The sequence below is a fragment of the Varroa jacobsoni genome, unplaced genomic scaffold (genome assembly GCF_002532875.2).
Source record: "Varroa jacobsoni isolate VJ856 unplaced genomic scaffold, vjacob_1.0 scaffold_527, whole genome shotgun sequence".
Lineage (NCBI taxonomy): Eukaryota > Metazoa > Arthropoda > Arachnida > Mesostigmata > Varroidae > Varroa > Varroa jacobsoni.
In genome coordinates this window covers 272787-285761 of record NW_019213429.1, presented here as the reverse complement: position 1 = coordinate 285761, position 12975 = coordinate 272787, and the positions used below count along the sequence as shown (strand labels likewise).

The 12975-nt window shown below is 38.4% G+C and overlaps 1 protein-coding gene and 1 long non-coding RNA gene across 3 annotated transcripts in view; both read right to left on the bottom strand.

The window, feature by feature from the left end:
- Positions 1–12818, bottom strand: part of Parg (Poly(ADP-ribose) glycohydrolase) — a 17038-nt gene extending 4220 nt beyond the window's left edge. Inside the window, exons 1-13 of one of the 2 annotated variants that reach the window (XM_022834461.2) lie at positions 12689–12817; positions 12143–12439; positions 9574–9762; positions 9227–9409; positions 8744–8941; positions 8276–8456; positions 7645–7878; positions 7064–7200; positions 6393–6567; positions 5952–6021; positions 5600–5699; positions 5271–5395; positions 4890–4990 (exon numbers count right to left, since the gene is read on the bottom strand). In XM_022834461.2, the coding sequence (XP_022690196.1) occupies positions 4890–4990; positions 5271–5395; positions 5600–5699; positions 5952–6021; positions 6393–6567; positions 7064–7200; positions 7645–7878; positions 8276–8456; positions 8744–8941; positions 9227–9409; positions 9574–9762; positions 12143–12319 (1870 nt within the window). In that variant the 5' untranslated portion in view covers positions 12320–12439; positions 12689–12817. Of the gene's footprint in view, positions 1–4889; positions 4991–5270; positions 5396–5599; positions 5700–5951; positions 6022–6392; positions 6568–7063; positions 7201–7644; positions 7879–8275; positions 8457–8743; positions 8942–9226; positions 9410–9573; positions 9763–12142 lie in introns of both variants that reach the window. The other variant, XM_086968589.1, reaches the window with a different exon arrangement.
- On the bottom strand, positions 1813–4629 carry LOC147753382 (uncharacterized). The gene is made up of 2 exons (XR_015311381.1): positions 3507–4629; positions 1813–3144 (listed from the first exon to the last, which is right to left on the bottom strand). It is a non-coding gene; the product is annotated as an uncharacterized LOC147753382 (long non-coding RNA).
- Positions 12819–12975: the final 157 nt, after the last annotated feature.

Here is a 12975-nt window from a genome sequence, read left to right as displayed (position 1 = left end):
AAAAGAAAGTGGACACGTTCTGAAGTTAGTTTACTCTTCGAACAACGTTCTTCTTATTTTTTGAGTTCTGTGGTTATCAAAAGACTTTAGTATCTCCAAACGTCTTAAGTCATTACACCTTTAGAGAGGGTGGTCTTTACTTTGAACCGTTGACAGACAGTGTCCAGGCAGTGTTAGCAAAAAAAGGATCTAGCCTCTATTCTATTTTATGTTTTTCAACAACAGTAAGACTCTATGCATTCACCCGCTTCTATTAACAAATTTCTTCAATTAATTGTTGATATCGCCATCGACAAGCCTTAGCTTAAGCCTTTTTTTTTAAAGATATTTCCCGTTTCCTTTTCTACTCAATCCTGGTGGCTAGGAACATGAGGCAAGCAAAAATAATTAGGAGACTATTAGGTGTTTTGACAAAACTGACACTGAAGACATGATTTGCAAAATAATGCCCAGGCTCATTTTAGGCCTACAACCGCTTGTTCACATTTTGGACACCAGCCCTTATGCTTGAAAATTTCAAAACTCAGATTTTTAAAATGTTTGGGTATACATTTTAAAGTGACGGGGTGCGATTTCGCCAGTACTTGCTAAAATGTGTTATCTGTTTGTCCTACTACGGACTAAAATAGAGATAGACGATTTTCTAATGAAATTATGTTTCTGTTCAATACTACATTCTGCAGCACAATTTTGCAACTAAGTATAATTTTTGCTTCTGCTATCTAGTTTTCCCGTAATGTTTATCTAATAAACTTGTCTATATTAACCTAGAACATAAAACAAACATACGAAACGAAAAAATTATATATATATAAAGCTAATGAGTATGGACGGGAAGCAAATTAAATATATAGTATTTTCTGCTTATAGTGCAGTCACATATGATTTGACTCACTTCTGATAAAACAATAAACACACAGACCGAATACAAGCAATCAAAATTATGCTTTAAAGGCTGCCAGTTCCTGCAGCCCTTTTACACGTCGACTGCACGTGTACCTAGCACTACAATAGTCCTAGCGGCTGCACTTGATGGCTGGCTATTTCAACAACCGCTAATGCTGATATTCTTGTTACTTTCAATATTGTTAATACTGACATCCTCAGTTACCGTCTTGCCTGTTACCACATTAGATTTTTTATTGATCTAACTCAAATACAACATTTCTACCGTTAACAGCACAGAAGTAGCGTTTTTATATATTAACAAGCCAACTATATTTATAGGTATATATTGATATACTCCATCTGTGCACAAGAACGTGCACACATTCACCCTAATACTAATTGATAGATTGAGGAAAGATTGACAACGACGTGCGTCAAGCGCAATACTGGTATGCAGTGTTCGTACTAAAAATATACACACTTATCACACGCGCACATTTAATCGTTTGCAGGCGCACGCGTGTACATGCCGTTCCGTACGAAAATTGTCCACCGAACATAGAGAAAGCTACTCACTCTTAATGTAGATTAGTATAATTAGAGTTTCCATTAAGAATTAGACATACGACTTTTAAAACACATCCGGCAGTGTGACATCGAGTTAAAAAAGTGTCAAAAAATGTAATTTATGTGTAAGATACTAAACAAGCAAATTTCGCCATAGCACTCTGACTGAAAAACGAATAAAATCATTCTAAACGCTTGGGTCTAAGTATAGGTTACCAGTTGAGTGCCTTGGTGTTAAATTCGAATTTTTGATTTTAATAATCGAGTTTATTGTAAATAGAACTGTATCTCGTGAGATTATTCTGTCATTAATAGATCATAAAGAAGAAAACGATGAAACCAACAGCCTTGGCCATCTTCAGTTCAAACAAACTTTATTTATTCATCTTTGCTTTTAGTAATGAACGACTTTATAACAGGTCAATAATACCATATTTCAGTATTAATGAGGACATATAGGACTATTTACGTCGGTTTGAGTTATGTGGATTATACAAATCTTGTCGAATTTGTAGACGTAAATTAACAAAATTGGCGAGATGCCCTAGTGTTGATACTAGAGGTAACAAGCAGCGTGATATCTATTGCAATTTCTCCCGCATCTACATGTATCGTTAAACTTGTGGAAACAACTTGGTTTCCTACAGAGTTTGCTTTTGGAACTCATGCACGGCAAAGCAAGTGACAACACATCTGTTTAATCGGTTCATTCCTTTTCACTCATTATTCATCATCACACTCGAAGCGAAGGGATCCCCATCAGTATCAGCTAATTCTTGCTTCTTAGGGTTCGTCTTAAAGGCTGCTGTTCCTAGGAGCTTAAAGTGACGAGGTAAATCCTTAAATAGCAGCGGTGCGCCAGTTGGGAGGTTTCGGCTATTTCGGATCGCTATTAGTAGTTTCACTACTCGCTACTACTAGCTAAGTCGCATCAAAGCCTTCTGCCTCAAAAGAGGCAGAAGGCTTTGATGCGACTTAGCTATTCGAGGTTATCCGCTGTAAGATCTTCCTAAGTGACGGGTGTCCCATACGCTGTGATCGGAGCTACTTTGAGGGCGAACAAGAGGGAAAAGCCACGAGGCAATCTCATCGCCCGGCGGCCAACACTGTCTTTCTGCATCTTTCAGTGACCTGTGTAACGAAATTCCTGCCGATCACAGGGAAAAGCAGCCCCAAATACAGAAACTGGTTTACACAAGAAAGAAACTGCCCGGCAAAATGCACGGCGCCTTGGCCGCTGTCTTCTCTCTCTTTCTAAACTTCATTGCCTCCGTCTTAGTGAACTTTACCTATGTGACCGCATGCCACCGAGCTAGAGTTTGTTGCACTGGGAACCGGCTCGATCTGTTCACCATTAAGTCATCTGCATATCGACTGATCTTCTTGTTTAATCAGAAAGGTCCTTTAACAGGGTAAAGAATAAATATTGGCTGAGGTTATTTTCTTGAACCAGGCCTTTTATCTGTGTGAAGGGCAAGAGATCGGCCATTCCATCGTCGTTATCCTGGTCTGCTGTAGAATTGTAGTGAGCACATTTATAGGGGCACTTACTTCGGATAGCAGGAGCATAACTTTGTCTCTGGGGGCCGAGTCGAAGGCTGCCTTTAAAGCGATAAACACCGTATAACGAACTGCACGGCGTGGTTAGTGCCCTTTTGATGTCGGCCATCAGGATTCCGCACGCCATTTCTGTGGAGCGTTCTCCAGAAATCATGTTGCTTCGTTAAGATGGCGTGTACATTTTCTAAGTAGGTGTTCAATTTTTTAGTAGATAAGCCAAAGAGTAGCTTATAGCAAACATTTTTCATTATCATATTCCCCAATGATAACAGCGCGGTTAGGTTGCTGCTCTCCTCTGGGATCACTAAAAGGGCGGCACCTCCCCAGTGGGATGGGAGTGTAGCAGTATATAGACATTCATTAAATAGTGCCGTCTAAGACGGTGCCAGAATGACGGCGCATTTAAGGTATTCGGTTCCGATCTTATATGCACCGATGACTTTCTTCTTATTGCGTTTGCTCCTAAGAACTTGCATTAGTTCGTGCCTTACCTTATTGAGGGATATCTCGTTGCATTAAGATCCATAGCGAAAGAAAAGCACCGTGCGTAAAGCCGTATCCCTTGATGAAACGAAAGTATCTTCCAGAAGTCATTTGTGAGGGACGAGAAGCTAATCGGGCGAGCAATCAAACTGGCGGGACAAACTCATCGGGACCCTCTAAACATGTTTGAAAGCAGAGATGAGCCATGGCTTATGCTTTCGATTGAAACAGAAAGGCTGCGCTGCCGACTGGAGAATTTCAATCGGATGCTGCACATAAATTTCGGAGTTTAGCACCTCAGATACAGCAAAAACCTCGTGGGTGTCGCCACGGAGTTTGACGTTTGACAGTACACGCAGATGCAACTTGAACAGAGAGGGCTATCGCTGTTGATATGTGAGCATGAATGGTTGCTCCTTCTGACAGGGAATGATTTTCATTCTAAACTTTATCCTATTCCTGATCACGTTCGTCGCAAATATATCGATGACTGAACTTCCTGCATGTCCTGTCGATGCCGAGCTGGGCTGACTATTCAATGTCAGCGAGTGTGTTTAGAAGGGCAACTTAAGTTCGGCTGGTTTAAGCAAGCATTGAAGTCGCCGCCAATGACCAGAGGGGAGACAGAATGAGAAGATAGCAATTTCTGTTCACTGACGAATTTTTCCACCAGTAACGATGTTGATGCCGAATCAATCGACTGAATATAAACTGCTACGAAACTTCGTCGCTGGACGCGCAAGACAATAACGTTATTTTGTAGGAGGCACGAAGTGAGGTCGCCTATCATATGATCGTCTAAAACGGCAACGCCTTTTCTATGACGGCCTAATCCGTGGCTTTTCTTTGCAGGGCAGTGCACAGAACAAAAACGCGGTAAGTTAAACGGGCTAGTTACTTAGAAGTTTCCGCCAGTCTATACAGCCCAAAATCTCCTGGGAGCGCAACGCCCGAATTGTAGCCCTTCACAATTCCACTGCACAATTCTTCAATCGTACTATAATGAATTAAATGAGATCAATACACTCTAGTGCTTCGAATAGTCCCTAGACTAGATCGGTTCTTATTCTATTCAAAATTGTGGTAGACTGTCCACTTTGTGGGCCACGTTCTATATAAGCTACAAAATAAGCAGCCTTCTTTTTTTATCATAGAAACAACGTCTTGGGCTCATAGATAATTATAACTATAGAATCGTTAAGCCAAATTCACATCTATATGCCCAGTATATCCGTTTACGTACAACTCAGCGGTTGCCAGAAATAAGAATAATAACATTTTCTAATTTTTTGAGTGCCTTTGTAGGTGACAACGAATTAATGCAAACGAATTGTTTTGTTGATCAACACTAGTTTATAACTAAAAAATAGTCCAATGAGAAAATTACTTACCAATGGTTATGTCTTGCTGTGTCACTAATTTCTGCATAGATCTCAACTGACACATGAGCTCATGGTCGCCAAAGGTGAAGTACACCAAAGGTCTACCGGCCCTAGATTTTATATATCAGAACAGAAAGGAAAGTTATTTTTGTTATAAAAATAACAAAATTACTCAACGACTTTTAGAACACTTCACAGCAATTAATTCACTTTCGTGCGTGGTATCGAAAAATATTTTTATATGCTCATTGAAATGCTGTTAAGCGGTCTGCATTAGTCAAATGTTAAAAATTAATTGATCGATTTAAGTGAAATAGTATTGCGGAAGCTAGAAATTGTTAAGGGCACCAGGTGCTTAAATGCTATTCAACGCTATGGGCTTATATGTACCTCGATGCGGCCATCCACTGAACGAGAAACTTAAGCCGCGCATCACCTCCAAAGGCACCACAGCCCCAATTTCCGGTAGCAACCGCAGAGCGGGGAAAGCCCGGCGTCTGGAAGCCACACAATGACTGAAAAGAGGCAATTACGTTAGTTCAAGTGAACTTGAAGCGTGCTGTTTGAAATTTAAGAATTTTTTTGTTAAAATATAAAATGCAGAGAGAAGTAAGCTAATATCGGCTTCTGATATCCGGCTGGTAGATAGATCCAAGTAATTATGTAACACAAAAGTAAACTCTGGATAGGATAACTCTATTTGCCTCCACTGTTCTTACCTTGACAAGCTCTCTCATAATTTTTTCAATTTTGAACTGTTCATGCTGTTGCTTTCTGCCTTGATGCTTGAGTGCGTCTATCGCCACTAATTGCGTATATCTAAAGCCAATAAAATAACGCTAATTAGTAAAGTTTTCCTTAAGAAATACAAGGTTAAAAAGGGCGTCGTAGATAGTAAAAAAAGCAATGTTTGAGGATTCTTTCTTGAAAAACTGGGTTGCTCTAACAAGAACATTTCAGGTAGAAAGTATCATAAACTGGTAAATTTAGAATATTTTTATAAAGATAAAGCGTTTAGTAAGATGTAAAATTTGTAATTCGATAAGAAGCGTTTTAAAATCAGTTACTCACTTTCTACCCCAATGGTCTCGGTCCCGAAAATCGAAAACATTGCCGCGCCACCGGAAATTATCGCTGTAATCTATCAACCCGAAAGTATAAATCAAAGATGATTAAAGCTGAACCTCGTCGCGGTATCAAAATAAACAAGCCAGATCTATGCAGGCTCCATTCAGAAAACCCATACATACTAGGCCAGTGCGCATCTTGTTTCAATGATCAAAAAATGAAAATAGAACAGACATCGTTAAGTACTAAGTTCAATATGTCAAATCAGCCCCGCAAAATGGTCTAAATGATAATTACCTCGCCTACTCTTATCTCAGAGAAATATGGTAAACAGTCTTATTTTATCAACATTTATAGGGCCGCCTTTGAGGCCGCGAAAATATTTTTAAGATTTTCTGTAATTATTTGATATACGCCTGCATGTGAATCGAGTCATCGGCGTACCTGTGTACTCGTTGAATCGTTCAGGGCCAGTCATGAGAAGAGCTTCATCGTCGTCTAGTGCCTCGACGAAGAGTCTGCTGATGATTAATTCAGGGTAGATGACAAACAATATTTCTTCTTGGACACAGCCATCGCAAAGTACGCCTCCGCCAACACGCCGATTAGCAAAGTCCACCTTAAACGACGGAAGCCCAGAGAAACAAATGATCACATTGATACACAAAACTCGTTCTCTCTTTTTTAGGTGGGGCAGAACAAGCTCACTTGCATTAAAGGCAATAATCTAAATATATATAAAAACAAAATATGCATCACTATCACAGAAACCGAATTTATATTATGACTGAGTTGGAACTATCGGAGCTTTATTTATTGTAAATCTTCGTCCTTCGAAAACTTTTCCTGTTTTCCCACTAGATGGATTCTAGAGGCACTTTGTTATTTTGAACTTGACGAATAATAATAATTTACGAAACTGCAATTCATATCGCATAAGAACTAGAAGAAACAACTTGGTAGAATTTGCCTCAAACTTAACGTTGTCCCAAGCAGAAATAGATAAAACAGTTTATTGGTTCAGGAACACTACGGACCATCGGGCATTTTACCATTGGCCAATAAGAGCAATAATAAGTAACTTGTTAGGTAAAGAGGCTTTATGATATTTTTACCATTAACATGCCTTGTCCTTGATCCTCAATGAAACCTTCCGATGTGACGAACGCCTTTTTAAACTTTGTCGTACTATCCGCCCAACCTATACGGCATCGAAACCGCATGCGAGTAAACGTCAAATTCCCAGTTGGCACTGGAAATGGCAAAATTAGATGGAGCAAACGCAAGCTTAATTAGTTACTAACATACCATCCAAAATGAATTTCGTATGCGTATTCATATATGGAAAAGGAGCCCATTCGGAACAATGTTAAATAGAGAACTCGAAATATTTATTTAGCAGGGAAAAGATTCAGACTAAAATTTTAAGCGCTCCATTTTTGGCCAATTGTTTTTGATTGGATTTATACGGGTTCGAGGCATCCAGGACACCGTTTGACAGATTAGCTTAACTATATTGCTGTAACAACAAAAAAAAAATTATCAAAACACGATGACTTAGCTTATTTCTCGTCTTCGCTCAAATGCAATTTAGCTTAAACGCTGGTATCTCAGTTGGATGTTCCTTTTTTATTCAGAGTCTTACTATGGAGTGCAATACAAGAAGCAAATATTGCTTGTACTTTGCAACACTTACTTTCACTAGTGACTCTCTTAAAATAATTTAGAAGGCATTTGATTTTTTCTTTTCGGCAGTCTTGTCTTCCTGGCTTGTTGCAGCTATTGAAGAGAGTGTGAAAATTTATTGTCGGATAAGTGTCGTACTGCGAACCCGGTTTGGACGTGTTACGTCGAGGAAACGTACAAAGGAAAGCATTTGCCAGGAGACTGGCCGCCTGTTGTTGAGACATTGTTACACTGCGCGTATGACCTACGTAAGGATAAAACAAATCAGGCACAATACATAAAATCTGCGGTTTGTTTATCCTTCTACTACATGCAAGCTCTCAGTGTTGTGTAAACTTACATCATGAAAATTAACACGTCTATGGATATGTTAGGGATAATGCTTTTTTCAAAGGATAATGTTTTTTTACGTTTTTTTTTGATTATCTATTCTTATATAGCTTGAACAGGTCTTCTAAATTGCCTTCCAAGTATAAATGCTCGTTTCTTTGCGTTAAAGATGTTTTAGGCATTAGAAATGTTCAAAAATGGTTTGAACGCTCTAGAAATTGCTTTAAGCTAACGGGGTACTGTTATTAACCAATCGATTTATAATAGTGTATAGTTTCTCCATAAAAATAATAATAGTAATATTGTATTACCTTGGGCAAGCAACGGTGGAGGCCGCGTGCAAATCGTGGGAAGATTAAGGGCGAGGCGGACAATACCCGGCAAAATAGTGTTGAAAAAGTCAGCTCTCTCCTGGGAGCTCATTTCTTCGATGACATTTTCTAGTTCATTAAGGTCCCATGAATAACCTCCGTTATAGCTAAGAATTGCCTCCTAAAAACAAAAATGTAACACTCATTCATAACAGATTTCACCATATTATACAGGTGTTGCGCTATCATTTGTGTATAGAAAAGCACACAATTGATACCAGTTTATTAATAAATTTATCTTTAGCTTCAGCTGTCGCAAGTGTTCGTTTTCGATACTAGGGGATGAATACTGTTTGTGTGTAGCTACTTATCTATAGTAGCTTTAATGTGTCAAATCACCTAGAGCAATATTCTATATTTATACGTGGTTGAAGTACAATTATATGCACGTCCTCTTTGCAAAAATACCCTAAGGTCGTCGAAGGAATGCATCGTTTCCACGAGGGCTCTTTGGACGATATCCCATCGAGGAACCACTGTCCCATCGCTGTCAGTATATTTCGAAAATAACGAATACGGCATTTTTACGTGGTGATTGTCCCAACGATCGACGAGTATCGATGGTGCGGCTTTGCAAGGAGTATCGTCACTTGCATCGAATGGACCCTATCAAGCATAAGTGTTCATACAATTAAAATAAATCTTTAAAAAACAGGCAGGTGTTGCTAGAAATATGGTTCAGTGCATTACTATTTCACATTCAAATAAGCGTTTGCTCTTAAAATCGTTCTTCGAGCTTTTTGCTTTCATTTCGGTTCAACCAAAATAATCAAGTGATTTTTTCTGCGAGGATAATTTGGCGAATATTTTAGATACATCATCGACATAAGCTATGGACTCCATTATTACACAATAACGCGATGCTTGTAATCCCAACAACGAATTACTAACCTTCACAAGTATTGTGTGATTTGGCGAATCCTCCATAGCGCCTGTTCTCCAAACGGCGTCCTGTGGAAAGCGCGTCATATCTGACGGTATTTCGCCAGGCGTCTGATTCAAATTTACAGGAAGGCGATAAATCCGCCTTTGGGATGGTGGCGTTTTCCCCGTACGTACCTTGTGCACATTATTCTGCAGTACATTATCAACCGAATTACCTCTATGTATACTTCGAGATTTGCGTTCGCTTTAGCTTTTTTAAACTATGATAGCGACTTCTTAGGATCAAATCTTTTGGCTACCTGTCAGCATTTTTTAGTAAATTTTACCTTCTATCCTATTTATAAACCACCCACCGAATCGTTGAAACTATCGTTTTCAGCGAGCCTTGTCGAACAGGTGCCGCCAGTCGGTGTTACTTCACTATCGCTTCCAGCAATAGTTCTGCTAATGATTTGAGATAGAAACGGAGTACACTTTACTACCGCGCGACCTCCACTCGAGTAAAACTGTTTTGGGCTTTTCGATGCAGCGGACGCATACGCCTGCAGAAAACAAGTGTACAACTTCTATTAAGCTTATGGCGTTATGATTCAAGCCACACAACCGGACCACAAAATGTATGATGTTGTAGCACGAGGATAAGGGAACCTACGTGTTAGTAAAGAGCTACACAATAGATATTTAAATCCGTAATATGAAATCAAAAGGCGCTGATAAAACGAACAATCGGCTAAATTCTACTCCAACAAACACATCGTTGGGCGACGTCTTCACCGGCTAGAAAATATGGCTTAAAAAAATCTTTCTAACCAACGAACCCGTAAAGCTTATAAACTCTTTGCGTAGTATCAACGACTCAGCATCGGTAAGATGATAAGGTTGATATCAATGAAATGGCCAGTTGAAAGAAGTGGCTTATCTACTATATGCCAGGGTGAGAGACTACTAGCCAGTGCTGGTGTCGGTATCGAAACGACCATATGATAGATTTGAGATTCTAGCTAGTAATAAAGGAATTTTGAAACTGGAACCCATGAATAGTTTCTAAGCGAAAAAAATCTAAAGTCAGTCCACCAATTACAACCTTTTCCATTTTCGTGATATCAAAAGGTATTATTAAGTCTACCAATTGAAATCCTTGTCAATTTTATGCCAAACACCATAAGGAGTTTTTAAATTACTTACTTGTTAGTAATACTTTTTGATATTAGGAGAATTGATAAGTGAACGATTCACGTGCCTTTAGCTTGCCTTCATTTGAATTCGCTAGAGTATTTGGATTGGGATAATTTATTTCTTTATTTAGATTAACGCTATCCGAAGAAAATCCGTTGGTGTAAAAATTGTGTCGAGCGGATTTCCGATATCTCCCTACCGTTTCTCAAATTGAAAGCTAAATGTTGTTATCATTATTGATTCATTTGAGCCAAACTGATCATCGTTATCTTGAGATTTAAGGCGTTTCTTCTCATACCGGGGAAATGTTTCTTTTTAATTGTGATCAAAGGTTCTAGCAACGTAGCAATTCACCCAATGTAGGGTAACCAGGATCTTGAGTCATAGAGAGTCACATGTTTTGAGCAACGGTTAAGAAAAAGAATAGGCAAGCTGTTTATATTTATAGAAAATATTGTTTTTTAATGATGATTTTATTATAACATAGCACCATGAATGCGCTCACTGCTCGCCTTCCACCTAACTCGTTCTATCTAGGCAGTAGGGGAACTTATGCTTATTTTCTGACTGTGAGTTACTTTTACTGACTATTTGCGATACAGTTTGTGCAAGCTTTCACTTTTCAGCTGACTTTATAGCTAACTATTATATGTGCTAAGATAGAAAACTTTATGCACTTTATTTGAATACTGGGTAATAATGACCCAAGTTACCCTTATGAATTTCCAACACTTTTTTATTTCGTAAATAGATTTTTATTTAGATAAACTTTGTAAATCATATACCCATATGGAATATTATTTCTAGCTTTTGAAGTAGCCCAAGTTGACAAAACCACCGATGTAATGGTTTCCTAAGGAATCGTTTTTGGATAGGTTTTTTAGCTGCTTCACTAGTTTGCAGAGTACTCTTATAATTCCCAGCGTTTGTCAATACTCAAACTCAAAATTTGCCATATATCCTCTATTATCCGTCATTACGTGACCATGTTTTCTCATCTAATATAATCTCTATAATCTGTACTTTTACCCGTTATTTCAACCAACAGAAAAGATGACAGTATAGTTTGACTTGAAATAAGCCTGCTTAGTTGAACAAAAAACGTTATCGCTCAATTGTGGCTTTACTTTGATGCATAAAGGTATTAAGTATGCTGTGTACAATACATGTGTAGATGCATATTTTGTTTATAGGGCAGTTCTCAAAAGATTAGATGCATCAACATACAGATAACACCAAAAAAAAAGTTTATGTAAAAAACGAAGAGGAACACAATAGGGCAATCGCTACGACTCTTTATAGCTTGCATTCCTTTCCGCTGTTATTTGCTAAACAATACTGTCTTACGCTATATATCTATCTCTAAGACTTTATTTTGTCAAAAATATCCTAACAACGCATTTTTAAAAATGTGTATAGACCTAAAATTGACTTTTAGGAGATAAGTGAAAAATAATTAGATCTTCTGTATAACGCACACATGCTGATACCCACACGTTTGACATTTGTTTGGTAATTCTGAGTATCTGCATTATTCAAAAAAATCTTATTATTTCTAGCTTTGTTTCATTCGCTCATTTCGGCGTCTATCTGCTCCGCTTTTTCGTCCTTCTTAATAACGTTAAAAAGTAATCGTAAACATCTGTCTTCTTGATAGCTGTTTTTATGGAAAGACACTATATTTGTACTGCTTTCGGTTCTATAACTATTGCTTGTAACTTCAATGTCCTTAGAGGAGGCACTAACCAAATGACGGTCATAGTCCAATGGAGAGTTTGGGCGTTTTCCGGACATATTTTTTCTATCATTACTTGTGACTGTAAGCTCTTCGCCAATAGTTTCTTGTGATCCATCATCGATGTCAATAATTGTATCGCTTTGTGACTTTTGCTCATTGTCATCGTCAAGTTTAAGTTCTTTCATCGAGTTGAGGTTTCCTGGTACACTAATATGCGCATCATTACATGATGCTTCACTTGGCACTTCTGAATTTTTCTCCAAAAAATCTCCCACAAAAACCTTTAACCTCTTCGGTGGAGGCGTCTTTGGCGCCGACATCGCAAAACACACAGTAAACAGTTGTAACTCAAGCTGTCAATATCGCATTTTGCACAGAATTTAATTCATCGACAATAAGTAAGCCATGGTTAGCTTGCATACAACTAGATATGTACGCGCAAAAACATACGTATAAACAGTCTTATTACCCTTGAAACCTTTCTCTATGAAAATGTGCCATTTTGAAAAAAAATTAATATGTGCCACAAATTGGCTCTATTTTTATATCCTCACCACATTTAATCAATAGGTAAACTATAATGGAAGAGATAACAATGTATCTATCTTTGTAAGATTAAAGAAATGATGTATTAGACGCTAGCATTAATGCGCCAGATCGGTTCTTTTGTCAACACAAGATAGGCAGGCTACTTGCCGCCCATATGAGAGTGTTCCATTCCACACGACCAGATCAAACGCTTGAATTGTACACAGAACAACCAACCAAACCTTGTTAATGTAGAATATACACTGCATTATATCTATCTGATAACACTGCACTCCTGATGCCCTACGCGCCG